The sequence below is a fragment of the Octopus sinensis genome, linkage group LG6 (assembly GCF_006345805.1).
Source record: "Octopus sinensis linkage group LG6, ASM634580v1, whole genome shotgun sequence".
In the NCBI taxonomy this organism is placed as follows: Eukaryota; Metazoa; Mollusca; class Cephalopoda; order Octopoda; family Octopodidae; genus Octopus; species Octopus sinensis.
Genome location: NC_043002.1, coordinates 115,835,799 through 115,858,110, shown reverse-complemented (window position 1 = coordinate 115,858,110; position 22,312 = coordinate 115,835,799). Strand labels below are relative to the sequence as shown.

Genomic DNA, 22,312 nt, shown 5'->3' with positions numbered 1-22,312 from the left:
AAAAAATAGTTTCAAATCTGGTATAAAAAACTGCTTTCTGCAGTTAATGATAAATTGAGATGTTATGTAGACATAATAATAATAATAATAATGAAATTATTGTATACCGTGCTCAGGTGCACCACAATTATATCTAATTATATCTCAGTCACTGACATACAGGGCGCTGTGGCTAAATTTGTAAGACTTTTGATATATGTAATGATATTGACTAATCCCAGTCGTCAATATTCATTTTATCTATTTCTATTTACTGAATCGAGTTCACTTTCCTTCCAGAGAGTTATGTCCCCTTCAACTCATGTAAAGATACAATAATTTACTATATACAAATCAAAATTATATAAATCCATACACATTAACATTAATTGGTACATATTAGACAACTGTAAAGTCTAATATTCATTATAACTTTATTTATTCCAAAGTTTTGTGGGGAATTAGAGAAGAAATTCCAGGTATGGAAGCCAAACCTAGAATCAAGTCATCTTAAGGTCAAGTTAGTAAAAATGAAGGTTTTAGTGAGTAGGAAAGAATACCAGATCCTGGTGCCTTCAGGAAAAATAGTCTTGCTCAATATTAGGTATAAATTCTATACATTGTATCCAATGTAAACTATGAACACAAGAGATGTAGCAGAATTACAAGCAGATTAATAGTGGACATAAATAAGTTTTGGAAGTGATAAATGCACTGGAGAAGTACAGTCAGTGGAAACAGTCTCTTTTGAATGCCTGGATGACTCACTAGAAGTAGTTGACAGCTGTAACTACATAAAAGATGTGATCAGCAAACTGAGGTAATTGCCCCAAAGGTATGAAGTCAAAAATTATCCGCACCTTCACCATAACATATCTTTATTATCATGACACTGCCTTCTGCACAGGTGCACTTATAGATGGTTCCAGTGTGGTCATGCAATCAAAGTTTGAGCCTGATTGCGCCATTTTCTTTTTGGCTTTACAGCGTAAGCATGGCCACTCCACTAGCAATGTGCGCCAAAGAAGAACAAAGAGCAGTGATCTGAGAGATGGAAATGGTGAACCGGTTCACCATTACCATCTCTCAAGTTTGCTGAATCTTCTAGTCAGTGGTGGAAGTTAATGGGTGTCCTGCTCCCTGTGTGTGTCACACTTGACTGGTCATTTTTAAACTTCTTGATCCACTCATACATACTTCTACATGGTAGTGCACTATCCTCGTATTGTGCAAAAATCCTCTGATGAACTTCAGCACCTGACACACCTTCCGACCAGAGAAACCTGATGACTACCTTTTGTTCTTCTTTGGTGCACCCTGTTAGAGGAGCAGCCAATGTTTACATTGAAAAAAAAAAACAGGAAGAAAAAAGGGACAATCAGACTCAAACATCAATCAAGTGACCACAATAATTTCAACCATGAGCATGCATATGCAGAAAGCAGGGTGACAATATGTTATGGTGAAAGTGCAGGTAATTTTTGGCTTCCCCCTTATATAACAGCCAGAGTAAGAATAGATTGGAGAAAGTTCAAGCCACTACAATCGCATTTGGCAATGGAGGTCTTTTCCCTCAGACTGAAGGGCAGATTGTATGATGCTTGTATTAGAATTGCAATACTGCATGGTAGTGAGACATGAACCATGAATGCAGAGAACATGAGAAGACTGGAAAGAAATGAAGCAAGCATGCTCTGTTAAATGCGTAATAAGTGAGCGAATTGCTCCCTAGATTTGAAACCCAGTCTAGATTTTCTTCAAGTCCCTTTCTATTGTTCTCAGCATTTGCACTAAGAAATTTATGGAATTTAACTGTCATATTTAGATAGGTCCTATTGTTTCCTGAAAATGCCACAGTGAAATACGGTTCAGACCAGACTACAGATAAAAAAAATCCTTAGTTTAGCCTGACCTAATTTAGGCAGGAAAATATAAGAGGACTGAAATTCAAATCCAATCATTCCTCTTTCACTTGGCCCAAAGAGCATCTCTCTCTTTCACCTGGCACTGAGAACACCTCCAGCTTATTGCTATACAACTTTTACCCTCTCTTCTTGTCAATCGAGAGAGTTAAATTCTCTTAATCTTCCTTCTTTATCCTTCCATCCCTCAGCAGCCATGCAGATAAACAAAACTACTTACAAAAAATGGACAACTGAAATTCAACTAATCTGCATACAACATATTGTAACAGTAAAATAAAAGGCATTTAACTATTATCTTTCTGCTGTCATTTATTGCATGGACACCATTAAACCAAATCCATTACACACTTGGGAACAACTGAGAATTGAACTTTAATCTGTCCATATCGCAAATGAAGTACAACATTAACAATTATATATAACTGTTACAAAAACTAGGCATAAAAGGAACAACTCTGCTGAGTTATCCACTTGGCATTTTCCAGTGGGTTTCAAGCGGAGTCAATATAAGATTTTGTGGTTCAGATTTATGTGCAATAAATTGGTCATATTGTTTTAGGCAATTCCTTATAATATTTAATCGTGCTACACCCTAGCAGTTGAGGGAACCTGTGGAAGAGGTAGACCCAGGAAAACCTGGGATGAGGTGGTGAAGCACGACCTTCGAACTTTAGGTCTCACTAAGGAAATGTCTAGAGACCGAGACCTATGGAAGTATGCTGTGCGTGAGAAGACCCGGCAAGACTAGTCAGGCCATAACCCGTGGCCCCTACCTGGGACATAGTCAGTCCTCCTGTGCATACCTTCCTTCTTGTGACACTTGTGAAGACCTGTTGAGGCAAGTGGAAATCAAATCAAAACAAATCAAAATAGATGAACATCAGTGGAATTGTATTCTTTGTGGTACCAGTGCCGGTGGCACACAAGAAAACCACCCAAACGTGGCCGTAGCCAGTACCGCATCGACTGGCCTCCGTGCTGTGGGCACAACAAACACCATCCGATCGTGGCCATTCACCAGCCTCATCTGGCACCTGTGTCGGTGGCACATAAAGACACCATCCGAAGACCCGGCGACGTAGTCAGTCCACCTGTGCATACCTTCCCTCTTATGACACTTGTGAAGACCTGTTGAGGCAAGTGTGTGACACTTGTGAAGACCTGTTGAGGCAGAGGCAAGTGTGTGACACTTGTGGAGACCTGTTGAGGCAAGTGTGTGACACTTGTGAAGACCTGTTGAGGCAAGTGAAAATCAAAATCAAACCAAATCAAAATAGATGAACATCAATGGAATTTGTATCTTTGTGGTTCCAGTACCGGTGGCACACAAGAAAACCATCCGAACGTGGCCGTAGCCAGTACCGCATCGACTGGCCTCCGTGCTGTGGGCACAACACACACCATCCGATCGTGGCCGTTCGCCAGCCTCATCTGGCACCTGTGTCGGTGGCACATAAAGACACCATCCGAAGACCCGGCGACGTAGTCGTCCACCTGTGCATACCTTCCCTCTTATGACACTTGTGAAGACCTGTTGAGGCAAGTGTGTGACACTTGTGAAGACCTGTTGAGGCAGAGGCAAGTGTGTGACACTTGTGGAGACCTGTTGAGGCAAGTGTGTGACACTTGTGAAGACCTGTTGAGGCAAGTGAAAATCAAATCAATCCAAATCAAAATAGATGAACATCAATGGAATTTGTATCTTTGTGGTTCCAGTACCGGTGGCACACAAGAAAACCATCCGAACGTGGCCGTAGCCAGTACCGCATCGACTGGCCTCCGTGCTGTGGGCACAACAAACACCATCTGATCGTGGCCGTTCGCCAGCCTCATCTGGCACCTGTGTCGGTGGCACATAAAAACACCATCCGAAGACCCGGCGACGTAGTCAGTCCACCTATGCATACCTTCCTACTTATGACACTTGTGAAGACCTGTTGAGGCAAGTGTGTGACACCTACTTATGACACTTGTGAAGACCTGTTGAGGCAAGTGTGTGACACTTGTGTAGACCTGTTGAGGCAAGTGAAAATCAAATCAAATCAAACCAAATCAAAATAGATGAACATCAATGGAATTTGTATCTTTGTGGTACCAGTACCATTGGCACACAAGAAAACCATCCGAACGTGGCCGTAGCCAGTACCGCATCGACTGGCCTCTGTGACGTGGGCACATAACAAACACCATCCGATCGTGGCCGTTCGCCAGCCTCATCTGGCACCTGTGTCGGTGGCACATAAAAACACCAACCGAAGACCCGGCAAGACTAGTCAGGCCATAACCCGTGGCCCCTACCTGGGACGTAGTCAGTCCACCTGTGCATACCTTCCTTCTTGTGACACTTGTGAAGACCTGTTGAGGCAAGTGAAAATCAAATCAAAACAAATCAAAATAGATGAACATCAATGGAATTTGTATCTTTCTGGTACCAGTACCATTGGCACACAAGAAAATCATCCGAACGTGGCCGTAGCCAGTACCGCATAGACTGGCCTCCGTGCTTTGGGGACGTAACAAACACCATCCGATCGTGGCCGTCCGCCAGCCTCATCTGGCACCTGTGTCGGTGGCACATAAAAACACCATCCGAGCGTGGCCGTCTGCCAGCCTCGTCTGGCACCTGTGTCGGTGGCACATAAAAACACCATCCGAGCGTGGCCGTTCGCCTGTGTCGGTGGCACATAAAATCACCCACTACACTCTCGGAGTGGTTGGCGTTAGGAAGGGCATCCAGCTGTAGAAACACTGCCAGATCAGACTGGCCTGGTGCAGCCTTCGGGCTCCCCAGACCCCAGTTGAACCGTCCAACCCATGCTAGCATGGAAAACGGACGCTAAATGATGATGATGATGATGATGAAAAATACAATAGGATTTTTTAAACATCAAATGACAAAGGGGGTCCAGTAAAGTAAAATGAGAACCAAAGGGTAAAAAAAGGTTGAGAAAAACTGTTCCGTCAGAACATTGGATACATCAACTAGTATATATGCAATGAATACTATGAACCCACACAATCCTGAAGCATAGTAGATTTGAGATGCTAGTGCTTTGCATTGTTTACAATCTAAGGTCTGCAACTGTGCATCATCGTGTATTGATTTCAACTGGGCTGATTTGAATTACTTAACAACAGTTGTTCTCATAAAATTGTGTTTAAGAATTTGGTCATTAATAGTGGTGACACCACTTTCAAGCTTTTAATTAAAAAACAAGTGCAAACTATTACAGACTTATATCACATGAAAAACGAAAAATTATAACTAAAAAAGATACCAAACTGTGAACAAATGCTTCTTCACCAGTGTTGCTATAATAATAATAAATAGGTCTCAGCTCTGTGAAAGGCAAAATAATAATTAGAAAATACCTTGATAATACAATAGGAAATAGCTAAAATTTTTACCTCAAGCATAGACATTAACTCTCGTTTTGATATTTCTATTCGTTCTCTGTCCATACTGTCAACAACAAAAATGACTGCATCAGTGTTGGAATAATAACATCTCCAGTATGGTCTGCAAAAAATTAAAATTAAAATGTGAGAAAATTTTTTAGAAATACTTTTTAAAATTCTTTGTAGCTTCTAGAAACATTTGTCAAAACAATTACCATTATTTTTTTTTGGCATTTATTTATACATATTTCAAATAGAAATTTGAAAAGATTTGCTAATTTGCAATTAATTTTACATGTATATTTGCATTTATAATAAATGTCATTTTTATGAGGCCACTTTTATGAATTAAAATCCTGGAACAAAAACAGAAATCTACAATAATGATATTTAATAAGTGAAATAAGTAAATGTTTAAACATCTATTTGTTTCATTTACTCAAAAAATCGTTTATTCCTGGTTTCATTATTTCTTTTTCAATGTCAGAGTTATATATTCTTACAGATCACTATTTTTTCTAAAACAACCATCAATACCAAGTGTGTGTGAGAGACAGAGAAACAGAGACAAAGAGAGACAGACAGACATAGAGAGAGAATGAGGGTGTGTGAGTGAACTTCCATAATATAAAGTCAACACGGAGAATAATTTTAAATACAATTTTTATACTTTTTGAATGTAAACTATGACAAAGTGAAAATGTATTTTTTCTAATAAGTTATATGCACTATGAGCATTTGTATATGTGGCATTTATAAATTGTTATTGTCACAGGAACACACTAGATTAGAAAAAAAAACAGAGAGAAAAAAGAAAGATCTAATTCCCCAGGACCAGACTATCAACAGTATTCTGCAAAATGTGTAAATGCATTTGGTTTGCAATCCCACAAAATAACCAAACGTTGTTGTTGTGGTTCCCTTCATCACGTCAAAAATAATCTAACTTTTCTTTCTGCTACTAAGTCATACTCAATGGCAGCAAGTGACAGCCAAGGAGTTACAGCATGTACATGGTTGAATCAGTTAGATAATCTTTTAGGCCAGTGTTTCTTCATGCTCTGTAGTGGCACAGCTAAAAGATTGAAAAGGGTGTGAATAAACTGCTGTGTTTAATCAAATTAAGATGGTTGAAAACTTTTTGAACTTGTTCAACACCATGCAAAAGAAAGAATTATATGGATGCAAGTTGTTTTGTCTTTTCATTAAGAAAGGAGATAGGGGAAAACTGCACTAATTTTGGTGGGGAGGAGCTAGTAGTTGTCTATATATATATATTTATTTTCAGCAACTATGTAACACCTTCTACGGTAAGATTGAGGTCATCAGTATATAACAGCCCTCATCTCCCAAAAGAGTTCTGAAAACTTACGTAAGAGCCACAAGAACAACAATAAAACATTCATATGTACCTGACCTCTTTAGTTCACAAGATTACAATGCATAAAATTCTGTTGAAGACATTCTCTAGATAAAGTATAGTCAATCTTTTCAAAGAAGTGGATCATATGAGATATTGACCATCATCAGACAGGCTGCACTAGCACAGAGATTAAAAGTAATTTCTTGTCAGGTGTGCTGCAAGGTACTCATAACTGTTCTAGCTCAACAAATATAAATTATAGGCATAAAACATGACAGATGTAAAAATTGTAAAATACTGTCCTTCAGAAGTCGAGTCATGCTTTAACCTTGAAATTATTTAGAAAGCTCCAAAGAAGCAGATTAATGAGAGACAAGTGAATACTAAAGGATTAATAGAGCCAACCCAACCATTTATACTTATCTTTCTTTGCAAAATCATCATCATCATCAACATCCTTTCATGTCCATTTTCCATGCTGGCATGGACTAGAGGGTTTGACCAGAGCTGGCAAGCAAGACAGCTGCAGCAACAGATTCCAGTCTGACCTGGCTTGGCTTCTACAGCCGAATGTTGTTCATAATGCCAACCACTTCACAGTATGTGTTGAGTGCTTTTAATGTGGCACTAGCACAAGAGATTCAAGAAATATCTTATTTTCTGGTTATCTCACTGAATTCACTATCACAGGACCTACATGTAACTTCTTTGTCTTATTGATACTTCATATTTTTTTTCTTTGTTTGTTTTTCTTATAAAATGAAATTGAAAGAACTCATTAATTTAGTAAAGTTGCTAACATACTGACATGTGCCAAAAGATCCTCTCTGCACAATTTAATGTAAACAATTTAATGTAAACTGATTCAGCACATTTTAATAGAATTTTAGCTTGGGGCAATAGAGGAGTGATAAAGAAAATTACAAAAAAAAAAATGTATAAGTAATATTATAGAAGTCACAAGGAAACAATAATGAAGAAATCAAGATTTTGTAGCTAAACCTCATTGTTTTTAATGTTTACCTTTCCATGCTGGTATGTGTTGAGACAGATGCCCTTCATGCAGGGGTACAGTGTATCTATTCCAGTTTGGCTGTAGTCCTTAGACTATGCAGAGTAAAGGAGTATGTCACACTAACCTTTCATTATCTGACTCAAGATCACCTCCTCCAATGCCCCCTCCCCTCTCAAAGATTCCTTGTCTTGCAAATTGCTTGATGACCCTGTTAGTGCTGGTGTCATGCAAAATGCATCCAGTCCAAACTGTAAAATGGTTGGTATTTGGAGGGGCATCCAGCTGAAAAAACCAGGCCAAAACAGACAAGTCTGGTGCAGTTTTCTGCCCGACAAACCACCCAACCCATTTCAGCTGAAACGGGTTGGGCGGTTTGATATATATATATGTATATATATATATATATATATATATATATCTCAGTGGCGTGCAGTCAAGACATGCTAGTCATGCACTTCATGTCTGTTGATATTTTATATGACTCAAAAATTAATTTAAGAACATAATGTATTTATAAACACATTGAAAAGTTGTCCAAATTATTGGAAACTGAATTGAAATAGTTACTTCGTTTCAAAGGAAACCTGTCCAAATGTGATACTTTGCTGTATTCCCATTTTGCTTCCTCTAGGCATGCTTAAAGAATAACACATATGAAATCTTTTGTCCCCCACCCTCCTATCTTTCAATAACTATCATTTCTCTTCTGCCTATCTGCAAAGTCAATACCTGTAAGATTCTTATCTTGATAAAATAACTGTGGAAGTCATGCTTTGATGTTAGCTCTGCTCTCCCTTCCCTTTCTATCAGTTCTTTGTCAACAATTCTTTGTAACTGATGTCACTAATAGGGTTTGACTTTTTGACCCTTAAAAATTCTGACCAAAACATATCAACAATCCCATAATTCTTAATTAGTTAGTCCAAATGTTTGGAATGTCTATTTCACTCTGTCCTAAGTTTTGAAATTTATTATCATTGACCATCCTTTTGTATGAACAAATTTTCAAAGATTCTGAAATCAGAAATATAATCTATATATTTCTGATTTCAGAAATAGCTAATTAATCTTTCGTTAATTTACTAAAATTATCTTTCCATTTTGTTGAAACTGATTTACAACTCACACACACACACACACACTCACACATGCATTATTACTTTAGATCTCTAGTATTTTAGAAATATTTGTCCAAATGACTGAAATGTGTGTTATAGAAGAAATTTTGAAAAATAGTTTTTTAAAAAAAAAGACTTCGAAGGGAAGCAATTATAAATGGTGGTCAATGAACACCAAAATTACCTGATTTGCAAAGCCATAAGAAATTCACGAGACAATTTCAAGTTAATTTGAATGAAAAGAAAAAAATGGTTAACTGGTAGTGTTATGCTTAATAAGTTATTCTACTGGCCATGCATGTTTTGTTTAGCAAAAAAAAATGTTTGGAATAATGAAATCATTTTGTATAAATAATTTTCAGGCACTTTGTCGTTTAACTGTGACAGCTTGCTTTTTTGTTTCATTTAAGCACACATACATATTACACAGGAGGTTTTGCGTGACAGCTGAAGTATTTTTTGTTTAAGCGTGACAACTAAAATATATTTAATAAGAAATGAAAATTAAAACAAAAATACTAACAAAACATTTAAAAAAAAAAAATTATAGATTATAAACAGCTCTCACACCAATCAAAATTATAGTATATAAACACCTCTCACACCAATCATCATTAAATTGATATCACCATATGAATTCAAGTAAGTAACTATTAAAACGTCCTTACTGTTCCAATTTTTCTTTTATCCCATCTTTTGGCACTGTTCCACATTGCCTCTACATGATTGATTAAAGCATGTGAAATAGGATCGATGTAATTAGCTGAGTGATTGACAGTGAGGTGATTGTAACCAAGGTTTGCAATGGTGTTATAAGCCTTCCATAAATCAGATATTGTTGTTGTTGTTCCAGGGCATATATATTGAATTATTGGTAATAACGTTTCAGCTGATCTGTCTGGAACTGCAGCCAAAAAACACTTTCCTCCTTGCCCTAATTCAATACCACTGAAAACCCATTGAGTTTTCACTTGGTGACCAACATTAAACTTTCATCAGATAAAAGCTGATTCATCTATTTCTACATACATTCCTTCTCCACCCAATTTAAGAGGATTTTTCAAGAAATATTCGGCACACATGTCTGCAATAAATTTCCCAATTCACAAAACCTCGGAGGCTAATCCCAATCTATGATTTAAAGATTTTGTACAGCTCACCTCATACGACTACCAATACATTAAAGAAACAACTGTCCTCAATGACAGTTTCCCTATAGCCTTAGGCTAACAACTGTCGCTTCAGTCAGTTGTCATACTTCAATGAAAAGGCAAAGTTGTTTGGTAGAAAAGCAGCAGTTGCCCCTTGCATACAAGTCTCCTTTCTCCATGCTGCGGATGTTGTCCAAGAGAATGACAAAGGCCGAAACAGCTTGGGACCAATGACATTACAATCCATTTTTACAGCTGAGTGAACCAGAACAATGTGAAAAGGTGTTTTGCTCAAGAACACAACACACAGCCTGGTCTGGGAATCAAACTCATAGTGACACAATTGCAAACCCAAAGCTCTAACCACTGGGCCATGCACCTTAAATGTCATAGAACGTTTTTTTTTTTTATATATACTTTCTATACTTTACCTTTTAAAGAGAAAAACTGACACACATTACTTACCTAATACTTGTTTGGCCACCAAGATCCCACACTTGGAACTTCAGATTTTTATACTGAACAGTCTCCACATTAAAACCAATAGCTGTGATCAAAATAAAAGTGGTTTTAATTTCTCGTGTCAAGTTTTGATGAAAGTGTTCATATAGTTAAGAATATATAAAAAAATGTTTTATAATTTAATAATATAGAGTGTTATATAAACCTTAATTATAAAGCAAACTTTTTACACATTTTTACACTAGTACAAAAATACAAACTTGTAAGGGAATAACATAGTTAACTGAACAGATACCATTAGACAAATGCCTTGTACTTAGTCTCAAAGTTTTGGGTAAATCTGAACCAAAAGTGGTATAACTGGTTTCAAATTCCTTCCCTTTCTTTTTATTACTTGCCTAACACAGTATGAACACTTATAGCTTTCTGAAAGATTTCAAAATCAGCTGTACAAAATTAATGCATAAATAGCAAAAATAAAACATTAATTGAACCTAACCATAAAAATATATTCTCACGATTTAGGAACGTAGAGATAAAATAACCATGCACTTTACAATATCTAAACACAGCAAAGACAATGTCACAAACACTGGAATTCATCTTCAGAACCAGATATTTTTGCTTCAAATAGCTGCTGACCTATAAAATGAACAATATTCCTACACCAGAGTACTGCTTACAAATTTGCCAGTGCATCTACCAAACAAATACAAATCCTAAAGCAGCCCATCTTCCACTAATTATGCAAGATTACTAATATTCAAATTTCTGCAAATCCACACAAGTTTTGAACAGGTTTCATTTCAAAATCTATTTATTTCATTATCACCATCATTTACTGTTCAAGAGTCTATATAAGGAATTATTTTCTTATTTTCTAGATAACTCTACGACACTGCATCAAATTGTTATTTCATGACAACCCTTTCCTTTCGTAACGAAACAATTCTGTTATGAGTTTTTCATTAAGGTGTTCAAAACATTGGAAGCAGAATTGTAGCTTCTCTGAAATGTTCTGTTTTTGTTTTTATCAACACTTGGCCCAACATGAATTTGTCATCGTTTTAATGGCAGTTTGGCCATTTTTCTATGCTCACGAGTCATATGGAATTTTGTTGTTAAGGGAGATTTTGCTGTTGTCAACCCTCACGTATTTCCAAGGAAGGTAATATTTCCCCATGGCTAGACATGTTTTCACAAAAGATTGGGAATGAAGAACATCATTTGCATGAGGTGATACTCTTACAACTATGACATGATGTTTTAGCAAGGAGAGTACATCACACATACACATAATGGGCTTCTCTCAACTTCTGTTGACCGAATCCACTCACAACACTTTGGATGACCGGAGGCTACAATAGAAAAAAATTCCTCAGGGCACCACACAGTGTGACTGATGCTGGAAATGTAGTTGAGAAGCAAACTTCTTACCACACGGCCATGTCAGTGCCTATGAAAATAATAATTGAGCAAGTATTTTACCTTTATCTTTTCAAATCAGACATTTTAAAAAATTTGTTTGAAGATTTCAATTATTGAATTTGATTGTAAAACAACTGACTTCTTTACAATTTCATTCTCTTTCCAATGGTTACAGAACCAGTAGAGAACAAATAGAAAAATAGGGTTAGCAGCAAATGGAATATAAGTAAAATTAATTGTACTTACTAGGAATGGTGGTTACTACCTCCCCAACCTGTAATTTATACAAGATGGTAGTTTTACCAGCTCCATCCAGGCCCAAAATAAGAATTCTCCGTTCTTTAGCACGGAATAAATCAGAGAAATAACTGAGAATTGCACCTACAACAGAATAAGAGAATAAGTCATTTAAAAATATATATATAATGTGTGAATGTACATACATGTGTGTGTGTATGTATGTATTTTTGTAATAGTATTACAGCTTTGTGTTATAAAAGACTTCAGTCATGAATCATAAATATCTTATCTCTGGCATGTAAGTGATACATGTAGACATTTGTGATGTTTTAACAAGATACTGCTGATTAAATCGCAGTAAATGTTAGTGAATGTGTTCAACAGAGAAATATTCAGTTCCAATGTTATGTCTTTCACTATAATTTATAATTTTACTATTAAGTTCCCTTGAACATAATACTTACCTGTTACTATAAATGATAGAAATTGATATTAACTTGATTTTTAGAAATTTAGAAATTTTCCTGTAAAAGTTGACATGATAAACAGGAGCATACTACCACTGAAATCTTATATATATTTGTGATTTCTGTCTAGAAGTTCCTATGGACAGCTGGCCTTAAATATCTCTGAGATGGCTTTTAGAAATATTCATCATAATCTGACAGACCATTATAGAAAAGCTTCAGACAAGGTGTCTGGAGGAACTTCCCTATGCCAAAAGTCTAGTTCTCATTGCTGAATTTATACTGAAATGGAGAAAACGGTTCAGGTATGAAAACAAAACCTAAAACAGGCCTCAAAAAAACAAAGCTAAGACGTTAGAAAGTAAAAAAAAAAAAAAGACCCTGGTACTGATCAACGTGCAGTAAAACTTCACACATAGTACCCAATGCAATCTATGGACACAGAAGAGATACAGTGGAACCATAGGCAAGATCACAAAGAAGATAAGTTTTGTATGTGATAAATGTACAAAGCAATATGTACTAGGAGTATACTGGAAACAGTCTCTGAAATGTCCAGTAGGCTCATTAGAAGTAATCAGTATCTTGTTATATAACTAACATAATTAAGAGGGGAGATTGTTTTTCAGCAAGTATCGTAGCTAGGGTAAGAACAGGTTGAAAAAAGATCAGAGCTACAACAACAAAAAATCTTTTCCCTCAGAGTGAAGAGTAAATTATGACATGTTAGAACTGCAACCCTGCATAATAGTGAAAGATAGGCCCTGAATACAGAGGACTTGCAATGGATAGACAGAAATGAACAACAGAATACAAACGAGCCAAATAAAAAGAAACTGGATGTAATGAGAAACCGGACGTAGTGTGCAAAAGAAGAGGCTGTGCTGGTACAAGCATGTGATATGTATGGAGGATGAGTGTAGCATAAGTTAGTGAAATCTGAAAGAGGGAGGCCATGAAAGACTTCAGACAAAATGGTGAAAACTGACCCGAAGATGCTTTATCTCACAGAAAAGATGAAAAAAGGCATATACTAATTGGTGAAATGCAGACTACAGAAGACCAGTCCACACATGGCAAAACATACCCTGACATAAGAGTAGTGTCTAGAAGATGTGTGTGTGTACTTGTTCCATGCAAAGCTTACCCTCTCACATCCCTCTTCCTTGATTGTCTCCTCATTCTCTACAGCCCTCTATTTCTCCACCACCTATGCAAACTGCACCAGCCACTTCACATTGCCAACACAACCCCATCTTTCTCTAGTTCCATGTATAAGAGGCTGCAGAGAACCACCTTGCCCAATACACTTTCACCTTGCTCTGTTGTACTAAAAACCAGCACTGACCCCATTCCTCCTGGGACACTGCTATTACCAATCAACACCTATTCTTGCTTCTATCTCATCATTTACCTTCATTTTTGTTAACCTTTGCTATTGCCAATCACTTTTCTATCAACTCCACCCTCAAATACCCCTGTTTTTATCCCGCATTATTCTCTTGCACCTTCCACCAACTAATACATTCTGGTCCTTCCAAATCTCTCCAGCTCATCCTCCTACACCCTAATCCATTAAGAACTCTCTACATTTACACAATTATTCCCCCTCCCAACTATCCATTTCTAATTTTTCTGCTGTTACACCCTCTTCTATTCCCTTCTACAGTCTACATGCCTAAGGCTACAGACTATTCTAATGTTGGTGCAATTATAAAATGCACCCAGTACACTCAGTTAAGTGGCAGTCATAGAAACCAAGCCAAATGACACATGTAAGCATCAGTCTTTAGGAGCAGAATCTCCCAATAAGAATGACTCTTCCACAATGATTTTTCCAGCCTATGCCAACATGGAAAGCATACATGAAATAATGAAGATGAAGACAGTTGCATAAAGAAGTGGAGGGAAAGTGTGTACCCAAGAAGACATGGGATGAAGTGGTAAGAAAGGATCTTCAGATGTTAGGCCTCACAGAGGGGATAGCAAGGGATGGAAACTTCTGGCAGCTTGTGGTTGTCCTTGCATACAGGCATCCCCTGCATCTTTCTTCAGCTGAGTATTCCTAGTCTTGTGGACTCCTGGGTGCCAGTGCCGCGTAGAGGGCACCCGCGCCCACACAAAAGCGGCCATGTCCCGTAAAAGCACCCATGCCGGTGCTGCATAAAAGCACCCATGCCAGTGCTGCAGAAAAGTACCCAGTCACTAAAAACTGATTGTGAGCAGAAAAATACGATAGGAAGACAGGAAAGCGAAAAGAACAAGAGCAGAAAAGATAGATCAAGCAGACATACCGAACATTGTAGACCTACAGGTTTATATAAAGAAAAATTCACATATAACGTGAATGTCTCTAACACCACAACAATTTTTTTGTTCTGTAGTAAGAGAAGAGAGACTGTGATATTAAGATACATACACCAACCAGCTGATTACTCACACACCTCTTACCATTGATGTATGCAGTGGTAAGAAATGGTTAAAAAGAGTCAACAGAAGAGCACCAAGGAGTCATGACTTGGATGCAGTCCAGCCCCTTTAGAGTGTAAGAAGAGCCAAAACACTTGCTTCAGGGTAAGTTTCTTCTCTGTAGACCTGCTGTTCAGCTCTCAAGAGTTTCCCACCACTGCATACATCAACCAGTTGATTACTCATACACAGTTGCATGCATGCAGGCATTCAAAATGAGATTATATAGTCGTTATGAACACACACTTTGTTTTCCTTTTCAATAATTACCTAAGCATATCCCCCTTTTTATAAGTTTCATGTATATACAATTATGGATTCTTTAATCAACTTTAATCAACCTTAGCATATTTCTATAATGTTAAGATCTTATTGACTCAAACATAATTAGATAGTTTATAACTAATTTGCCTCTCCCCCATTTGCACCAACCACCCTGTCCCCTCCCCCTTTCATTTTTAGTATAAAAGCACCTATGACATTCATAATTTTCAGGAAAGAAATTGCAAAGCTTATTCAAGGGTGCTTAGTAGATAAGTAACAGCTGCAGTGCTATCTTCTCATAGAAATCACGAATGACAGCTGCAATGCTATTTCCCCAGTGCATCTTACAGCAGCTTACTCGGCCAGCAGGATTAGATCAGGTTTTACTGTTTTAGTGTGAAGCTCACTTCAGGCAAAATTGGCATAAATGATGGAGAGGATTGTTTTCTTTGCTCTGATTAAATGGACATACATAGACTGACAGACAAAATGTACAAACTAACAAAAACATATACAATCTAATGACTATCAGCCGTAAAGCTGAGGGAAAATATCTTGAAAAGTGTTCCACACTATAAGCACACATCTACAGCGAGCTGAAAAATCTTATCCTTAAAGTTAAAAGACAAAAAATCCCTCAAGGATTGTTTAAAATCTAACAGCAAATAAAAGACATAATTCCAATAATATCAACTAGGTGCAGGTGTGGCAAGAGGTTTGCTTCCCAACTATATGATTCTGGGTTCAATCCCACTGCATGGTAACTTGGGGAAGTGTCTTCTACTATAGCCTTGAACCAACCAAAGCCTTGAGAGGATTTGGTAGAAAGAAGCCTGTCATATATATATATATATATATATATGAGAGAGTATTTCTTTATTCACCATAAGGTTGAGAAAAAGAGGGGACAAAACAAACATTGGGGTCAGGGTATCGAATGAAACGAAACGTATGAATAAACAAACAATTAAAATATATAAAGTTAAATGAGAATGAGTGATTAACACAAAATGAAGCGGAGGACGCGGTTGACCCCACAAACCACATTGAAGACTTTGCTTTCTCCTTTTTTACATTCTTGATTAAACAGGTTCTTTCACTCGCAACATACTTGCTATAGACTTCCATCTTTTACGAAACACACTTTGCGACAGGCATTTCTTCTCCAGCCTTATTTTCCGTTTCATGTGGAAAACGAAAAGTCGATTAGTTCAAGACTGGAGATAAACTGCCTGTGCAATTCCTTTACTCTCGTTTTCCATACTATTGTTTCGCCACAGCAAACTACCGAGAGAAAACAGGCTCGCTCCTCCCTATTCAGGGAGGTCGGCGGAACTATCTTAATACAGATTCGCTCACAGTTGTACTCTTCTCGAATGCAACAGCAGGTGTTCGACATAAGCCCAGAGTTCAGTCACCTTGGGGCATTGCACAATCGCATGCAGGACAGTTTCACTGTCCCTCTCACATCTTGCACAAACCGGCGAAGGTGCACACCCATGTCTAAAGAGCTTATCTCGAACCGGTAAAGCTCCTCTGTAACATTGCCAGGCCAGGGACTTTTGGTAATTATCCATAGGCCCTGGACCGAATGTTCTTTGGAACAGGTTGGCCAGTTGATTTTCATTGAAGCCCAGGGTTTCTCCCAGGACGTCGTCACACTTAAACTCTACTAACCCTCTATAGAAGAATGAGGTAGTTCCCCCGTCACCAGCGTTGCCCGACTGGGAGAGAAGCACAAATGCCTGATGGCACTCTACATGCCAAGCGCCCAACCTCGGTCTACACTTGATCCATGAGTTCAGTTTGGTAAACAATGTGAACTGTGGAAATAACAGCTTGACGAACGGAGACCACACCTGCTCACCGTCCAGGTAAAGCCAGAGGTGCCTAAGCCTGAGCACATATTTAGCCACGGCATCCCTAACCCACCCTTCAGCGGCTTTTGGCAGCAAATAGAGCACCTTACAAGAGGTCTGCTGCCCCTCCACAAAAAGCGAAAGAGCATGCGTTCCAGCTTGTCCAGCCACGAATCGGGGCAAGGCATGACGGTCAGGTGGTAAGTGATTACAGAGGCGATAAACACCTCTGCCCTCCCTTTCAAGGACAGCTTCCGCTCAGACCAGGTCTGAGTTAGGAGAGCCACCTCTCTCGCCACCTCGCTCCAATTCTTCTCTATCTGGAGATCTGGACCTAACCAGATTCCAAGCATTTTCACCGGCCCTTCCGTCCAACGTCCTACAACGCTGATGGAAGACATCGACTTGCCCCTCTAGGTGCTGAGTTGCAAGCCGACCGATTTATACCGGTTGACTTTCGCTCCTGCCACCGCTTCGTAGTCCCTTAAGGTCTCACCCACCCACTGTAAGTGCTCGACTCGGGATACGATGACGGTGATGTCGTCCGCATACGCCGAAGCTGACTTTCCGCACCCTACATCTTGCGGAGGGCCAAAACGTAGAGAAGCGGGGAGAGAGGACACCCTTGACGTACTGAACGTTCAATGCGGAACGGCTCCAAAAAGAAACCATTCACCCGAATTACCGATTCGATGTCGCTGTATAAAGCGTTGATCCATCCGCAGAAGGTCGGGCCGAAGCCAGCCGCCAGATACTGATGGTCCACCCTATCGAACGCTTTCGATCGGTCCAAGTGGACCATAGCCCCACCCTTGCCAGGAATCCTATTTACCCTTTCTAAGGCATAGTGTAGAAAGTGGAGATTGTCGTGGATGGTCCTTCCAGGGATGGCGCAAGTTTGCGCCTCGCCAACAAGTTCACCCATGACCCTCGCCAACCTTTTTGCTAAGACCTTGGCCAAAATCTTCAACTCTGCGTTAAGCAGAGTGATGGGCCAAAAATTATCAATTAAATCCCCCTTGTTTGGGTCCTTTCTTAACAGCGCTACCACCCCTCGGCTCACAGACTTAGGAATTCTCCCGTTCTGCTGCCAGTTGGTGTACACGCATGCAAGTAGGTGCCCAAACAAGTCTGGCATGCTACTATAGGGTTCGTAAGGCAGACCATCGAGTCCCAGCGATTTGTCCCCACTTTTCCTTCGCAGGGGGCATAGACAGCGACCAGCCTGAACACTTTACCACTGCTGTGCGTCACATCCAAAACGACCAACCTGCCTTCCGGATCTATAAAGACAGTTCTAATCTCTAAATCCAGGTTTTTTTCTGACCAGCACTGCCACTCCTCCGCGCCCTCCAGGTCGACAGGGAGAAACGTATTTCTCGTAGCCATTTAGAAGGGGCGAAAAAGCCTGCAGCCCACTCAGTCTGGATTCGGTAATTACAACTACATACAAACGATGCAACCTAAGGTCGTTAAGGAGGTAGCCTTGCTTCCAATAGGACCCCAGGCCGCGAATATTTATACAACCGAGTTTAAACGAGAATGTGAAAAATTAGTCGTATGTTTAAAACTTACTGTTTTAATGGAAGAGAGGGTGTAATTTCACCCTCCCCTTTTCTGTCTGTGAGTGTTGTGTTTTGCGAGATCATTTTTTTCATGAATTGCCTGTACAGATGGCTCGAAAAGTTCATCTGTAATGGGCCGACGTCCTCCGCAAAAGATTTTTTTAGTTCAAAATAGTCAGAGTTATCTATAGTATAAAATTCGACATTTTCAGAAATAGTATTATTTACATCTGTTGCGATATATTTTTTCGCCGATTTCATTAAAATAATTTTGTCTCTTAATAGTTTATTATTTTTGTTTATCGTCGTGAAGATGTTTCTCTTTTTTTATGTTAGGCGATTGTGGAGGGGGGGGTGCTTGTAGAAGCGTGGGTGTTTGTAGGTGTGTGTGCATGTGGTAGGTGTGTGTGTGTTTGTGTGTGTTTTTTCCAGTATGTGTTTTTTTGGCTACATGTGTGTTTGCGACTGTATTTGTGGGTGTGGGTGTGCTTGTCTGTCTCGGAGCATAGTTCTGTGTATCCGAAGAGGGTGGGTTTTTCCATTTCCGTATTCTTTTTGAAGGTTCTGCGGTGACCCACTCCTGGATGTTGTTGTTGTTTTCTCCCGCTGTCGGCTGAACTTCGGCAATTGGGGTGTGCGACGAGGCTACTATTTCTAGCGGTGTGGTTGTTGTCTTTGGCATCGTGCTTGCCTCTTCTGCTGCGTTTCCTTTGGCTGTCTTCTTCTTACAGTTCAACCTTATGTGGCCTTTCTCGCTACATTTGTAACCCCTGGGCTTTCTCTCCTTGACTACCACCATCATGCTGGTATTTTCTCCAATTGTGAGGGAACTGGGTAATTTTTCTAAGCCTGAGGGGTTTGCTTGGATGACAAGCTCTAAATCTTGTCCAAACCAGTTCATGTGGCAGTATCTCTTAGACTGAAGAATTGCAATTTCTTCTTCTTTGCCTAAGAGAATAGCGGCTATGACAAAGGCCACATCTATTTCTCTTTCCTAAATAAGTCGGGAGGAGAACTACATCTTCCGACTTCAATGTCCTTGTTGAATGTTCCCTAGCTTTTTCTTCGCTAGGGAAACGCACCTCTACAGTGCCGAAGCAACTACCCCTCGTTATCTTGCTTGTTTGTTGCCATATCGGCCTCAAGCATTTTTTGATCGCTTCCTTCGGTACAAAATCGATTTTTTTATTTTTGACATTATATGTCTTGTATATAACAGTTTTTCTCTCCGTCACGTAAATTAATTCACTGGGAGGGAGCAACTTTACATTATCACCTTTTTTTAATAAACTTTGGTATTTCTTTAATTCTTCCTTGTTTATAACGATGTTTTCACAGGGGCGAGTTGCTGCACTTACAAAATTTATTTTTGATTTTTCCTGTTGTGTAGTAGCCTCGCTAGACATATTGTCGTCTGCTTTTGTAATGTTCGCGTGAGACGTCTCTTTACTTTCACCTTCCTCCTCCCACATTTTCGCCTTCAAACAAATTTTCAACGTTATCCTCGGACTTGGAAGAAATTGGTGGCAAATTCATGTTTTTTGTCGCTTCCCCCTTGAAACAAGGGGGAAATAACAGCAAAACTCTGCTGCAACAGCAGAAAAGAAGTAGTCTCGACGACCAAAACAGCAAATTTTCACAATTTTCTGCACAAAAACAATCTTTCACTGCGGAGCAAAGAATAACACAACCAATAAGAGAGAGAGGGGAGGGGAGAGGAAGAGAGAGAAGGGGGGAGGGGGGAGGAGAGAGAGAAGGGGGGAGGGGAGAGAGAGATGCGGTGTGTGTGTCCACCAGCACCGACTGATAACCAGTGTTGGCTTATTCATATCCACATAAGCTAACAGTTCAACAAAAAGAGACATAAAATAAATACCAGGCTTTAAAAAAAGAAAGGGAGAGGGACTGGAGTCAATTTTTTCAGCTTTTCAAGAGAAAAGATAAATCTAAATTTTCAGAAAAGACAAAAGTGTCTGGAGTGAGTCTTGACTTTAAAAGGTAACTGGTGAAAGTAATGGGCGTTTCAACTGAGTTATGCTCTGGAATGATGCACTTTACCAGAATTTCCAACTCAAGTTGAACTGAACAAACCTATCCAAATCCTTGTTGTTGTGTATCTACAAGGATGGATTTAGGACTGGCTAACTTCTACAGGACATATGGCCATATAATATATAAAAATGAAGTTAAGCCAAGTATTATTTTGAATGCATTTAATACATACATTTCAGATAATTATGTAAAGGGAATTTCATCTGTGTACAAACTTCCTCAGTTAAGATGAGAAAGATTTTGCATAGGAGATGAAATATTTTTTACTATTGCACAATTAACTGAAACAAACATACATCGTAACCCTTTAGTGTTTAAACCAGCCATATCTGGCCCAAATATTTTACCTTATTATGTTCAAACTAGCCAGATATGGTTTCTCACATCTATCCTAAAATGACATTTTGAAAATATACCATCATTTCATCAAAATCTTAACACTATCAGATGATGCATGAATGATTCAAAACAATGTGAATAAATAAGAATTACATTTCACAGAGTAATCTGAATGCTAAAGGGTTAAATGCATTCAAAATATTACTTCATTTGACTTCATTTTTATATATTTTCTATGTATATATATATGTGTATCATCATCATCATCGTCGTTTAACGTCCGCTTTCCATGCTAGCATGGGTTGGACGGTTCAACTGGGGTCTGGGGAGCCCGAAGGCTGCACCAGGCCAGTCAGATCTGGCAGTGTTTCTACAGCTGGATGCCCTTCCTAACGCCAACCACTCCGAGAGTGTAGTGGGTGATTTTATGTGCCACCGACACAGGTGCCAGACGAGGCTGGCGAACGGCCACGCTCGGATGGTGTTTTTATGTGCCACCGACACAGGTGCCAGACGAGGCTGGCAGACGGCCACGCTCGGATGGTGTTTTTATGTGCCACCGACACAGGTGCCAGACGAGGCTGGCAGACGGCCACGCTCGGATGGTGTTTTTATGTGCCACCGACACAGGTGCCAGACGAGGCTGGCAGACGGCCACGCTCGGATGGTGTTTTTATGTGCCACCGACACAGGTGCCAGACGAGGCTGGCAGACGGCCATGCTCGGACGGTGTTTGCGGTACTGGCTACGGTCCCGTTCAGATGGTTTTCTTATGTGCCGCCGGCACTGGTACCACAAGGATACAAATTCCATTGATGTTCATCTATTTTGATTTTGTTTGACCTGATTCGATTTGACTTTGATTTGATTTCCCTCAACAGGTCTTCACAAGTGTCACAAGCAGGAAGGTATGCACAGGCGGACTGACTACGTCCCAGGTAGGGGCCACGGGTTATGGCTTCACTAGTCTTGCCGGGTCTTCTCACGCACAGCATACTTCCATAGGTCTCGGTCTCTGGTCATTTCCATGGTGAGACCTAACGTTCGAAGGTCGTGCTTCACCACCTCGTCCCAGGTTTTCCTGGGTCTACCTCTTCCACGGGTTCCCTCAACTGCTAGGGATTGGCACTTTCTCACACACCTATCTTCATCAATTCTCGCCACATGACCATACCATCGCAATCGTCTCTCTTGCACGCAAAAACTGATGCTTCTTA

General features: G+C 39.5%; 1 protein-coding gene across 1 annotated transcript in view; it reads right to left on the bottom strand.

Moving 5' to 3' along the window:
• LOC115212934 (ADP-ribosylation factor-like protein 1) overlaps nt 1–22,312 on the bottom strand; it is a 39,198-nt gene that overhangs the window by 9,470 nt on the left and 7,416 nt on the right. Inside the window, exons 2-4 of the mRNA XM_029781773.2 lie at nt 12,087–12,221; nt 10,416–10,497; nt 5,313–5,424 (exon numbers count right to left, since the gene is read on the bottom strand). Of these exons, the coding sequence (XP_029637633.1) occupies nt 5,313–5,424; nt 10,416–10,497; nt 12,087–12,221 (329 nt within the window). The remainder of the gene's footprint in view (nt 1–5,312; nt 5,425–10,415; nt 10,498–12,086; nt 12,222–22,312) is intronic.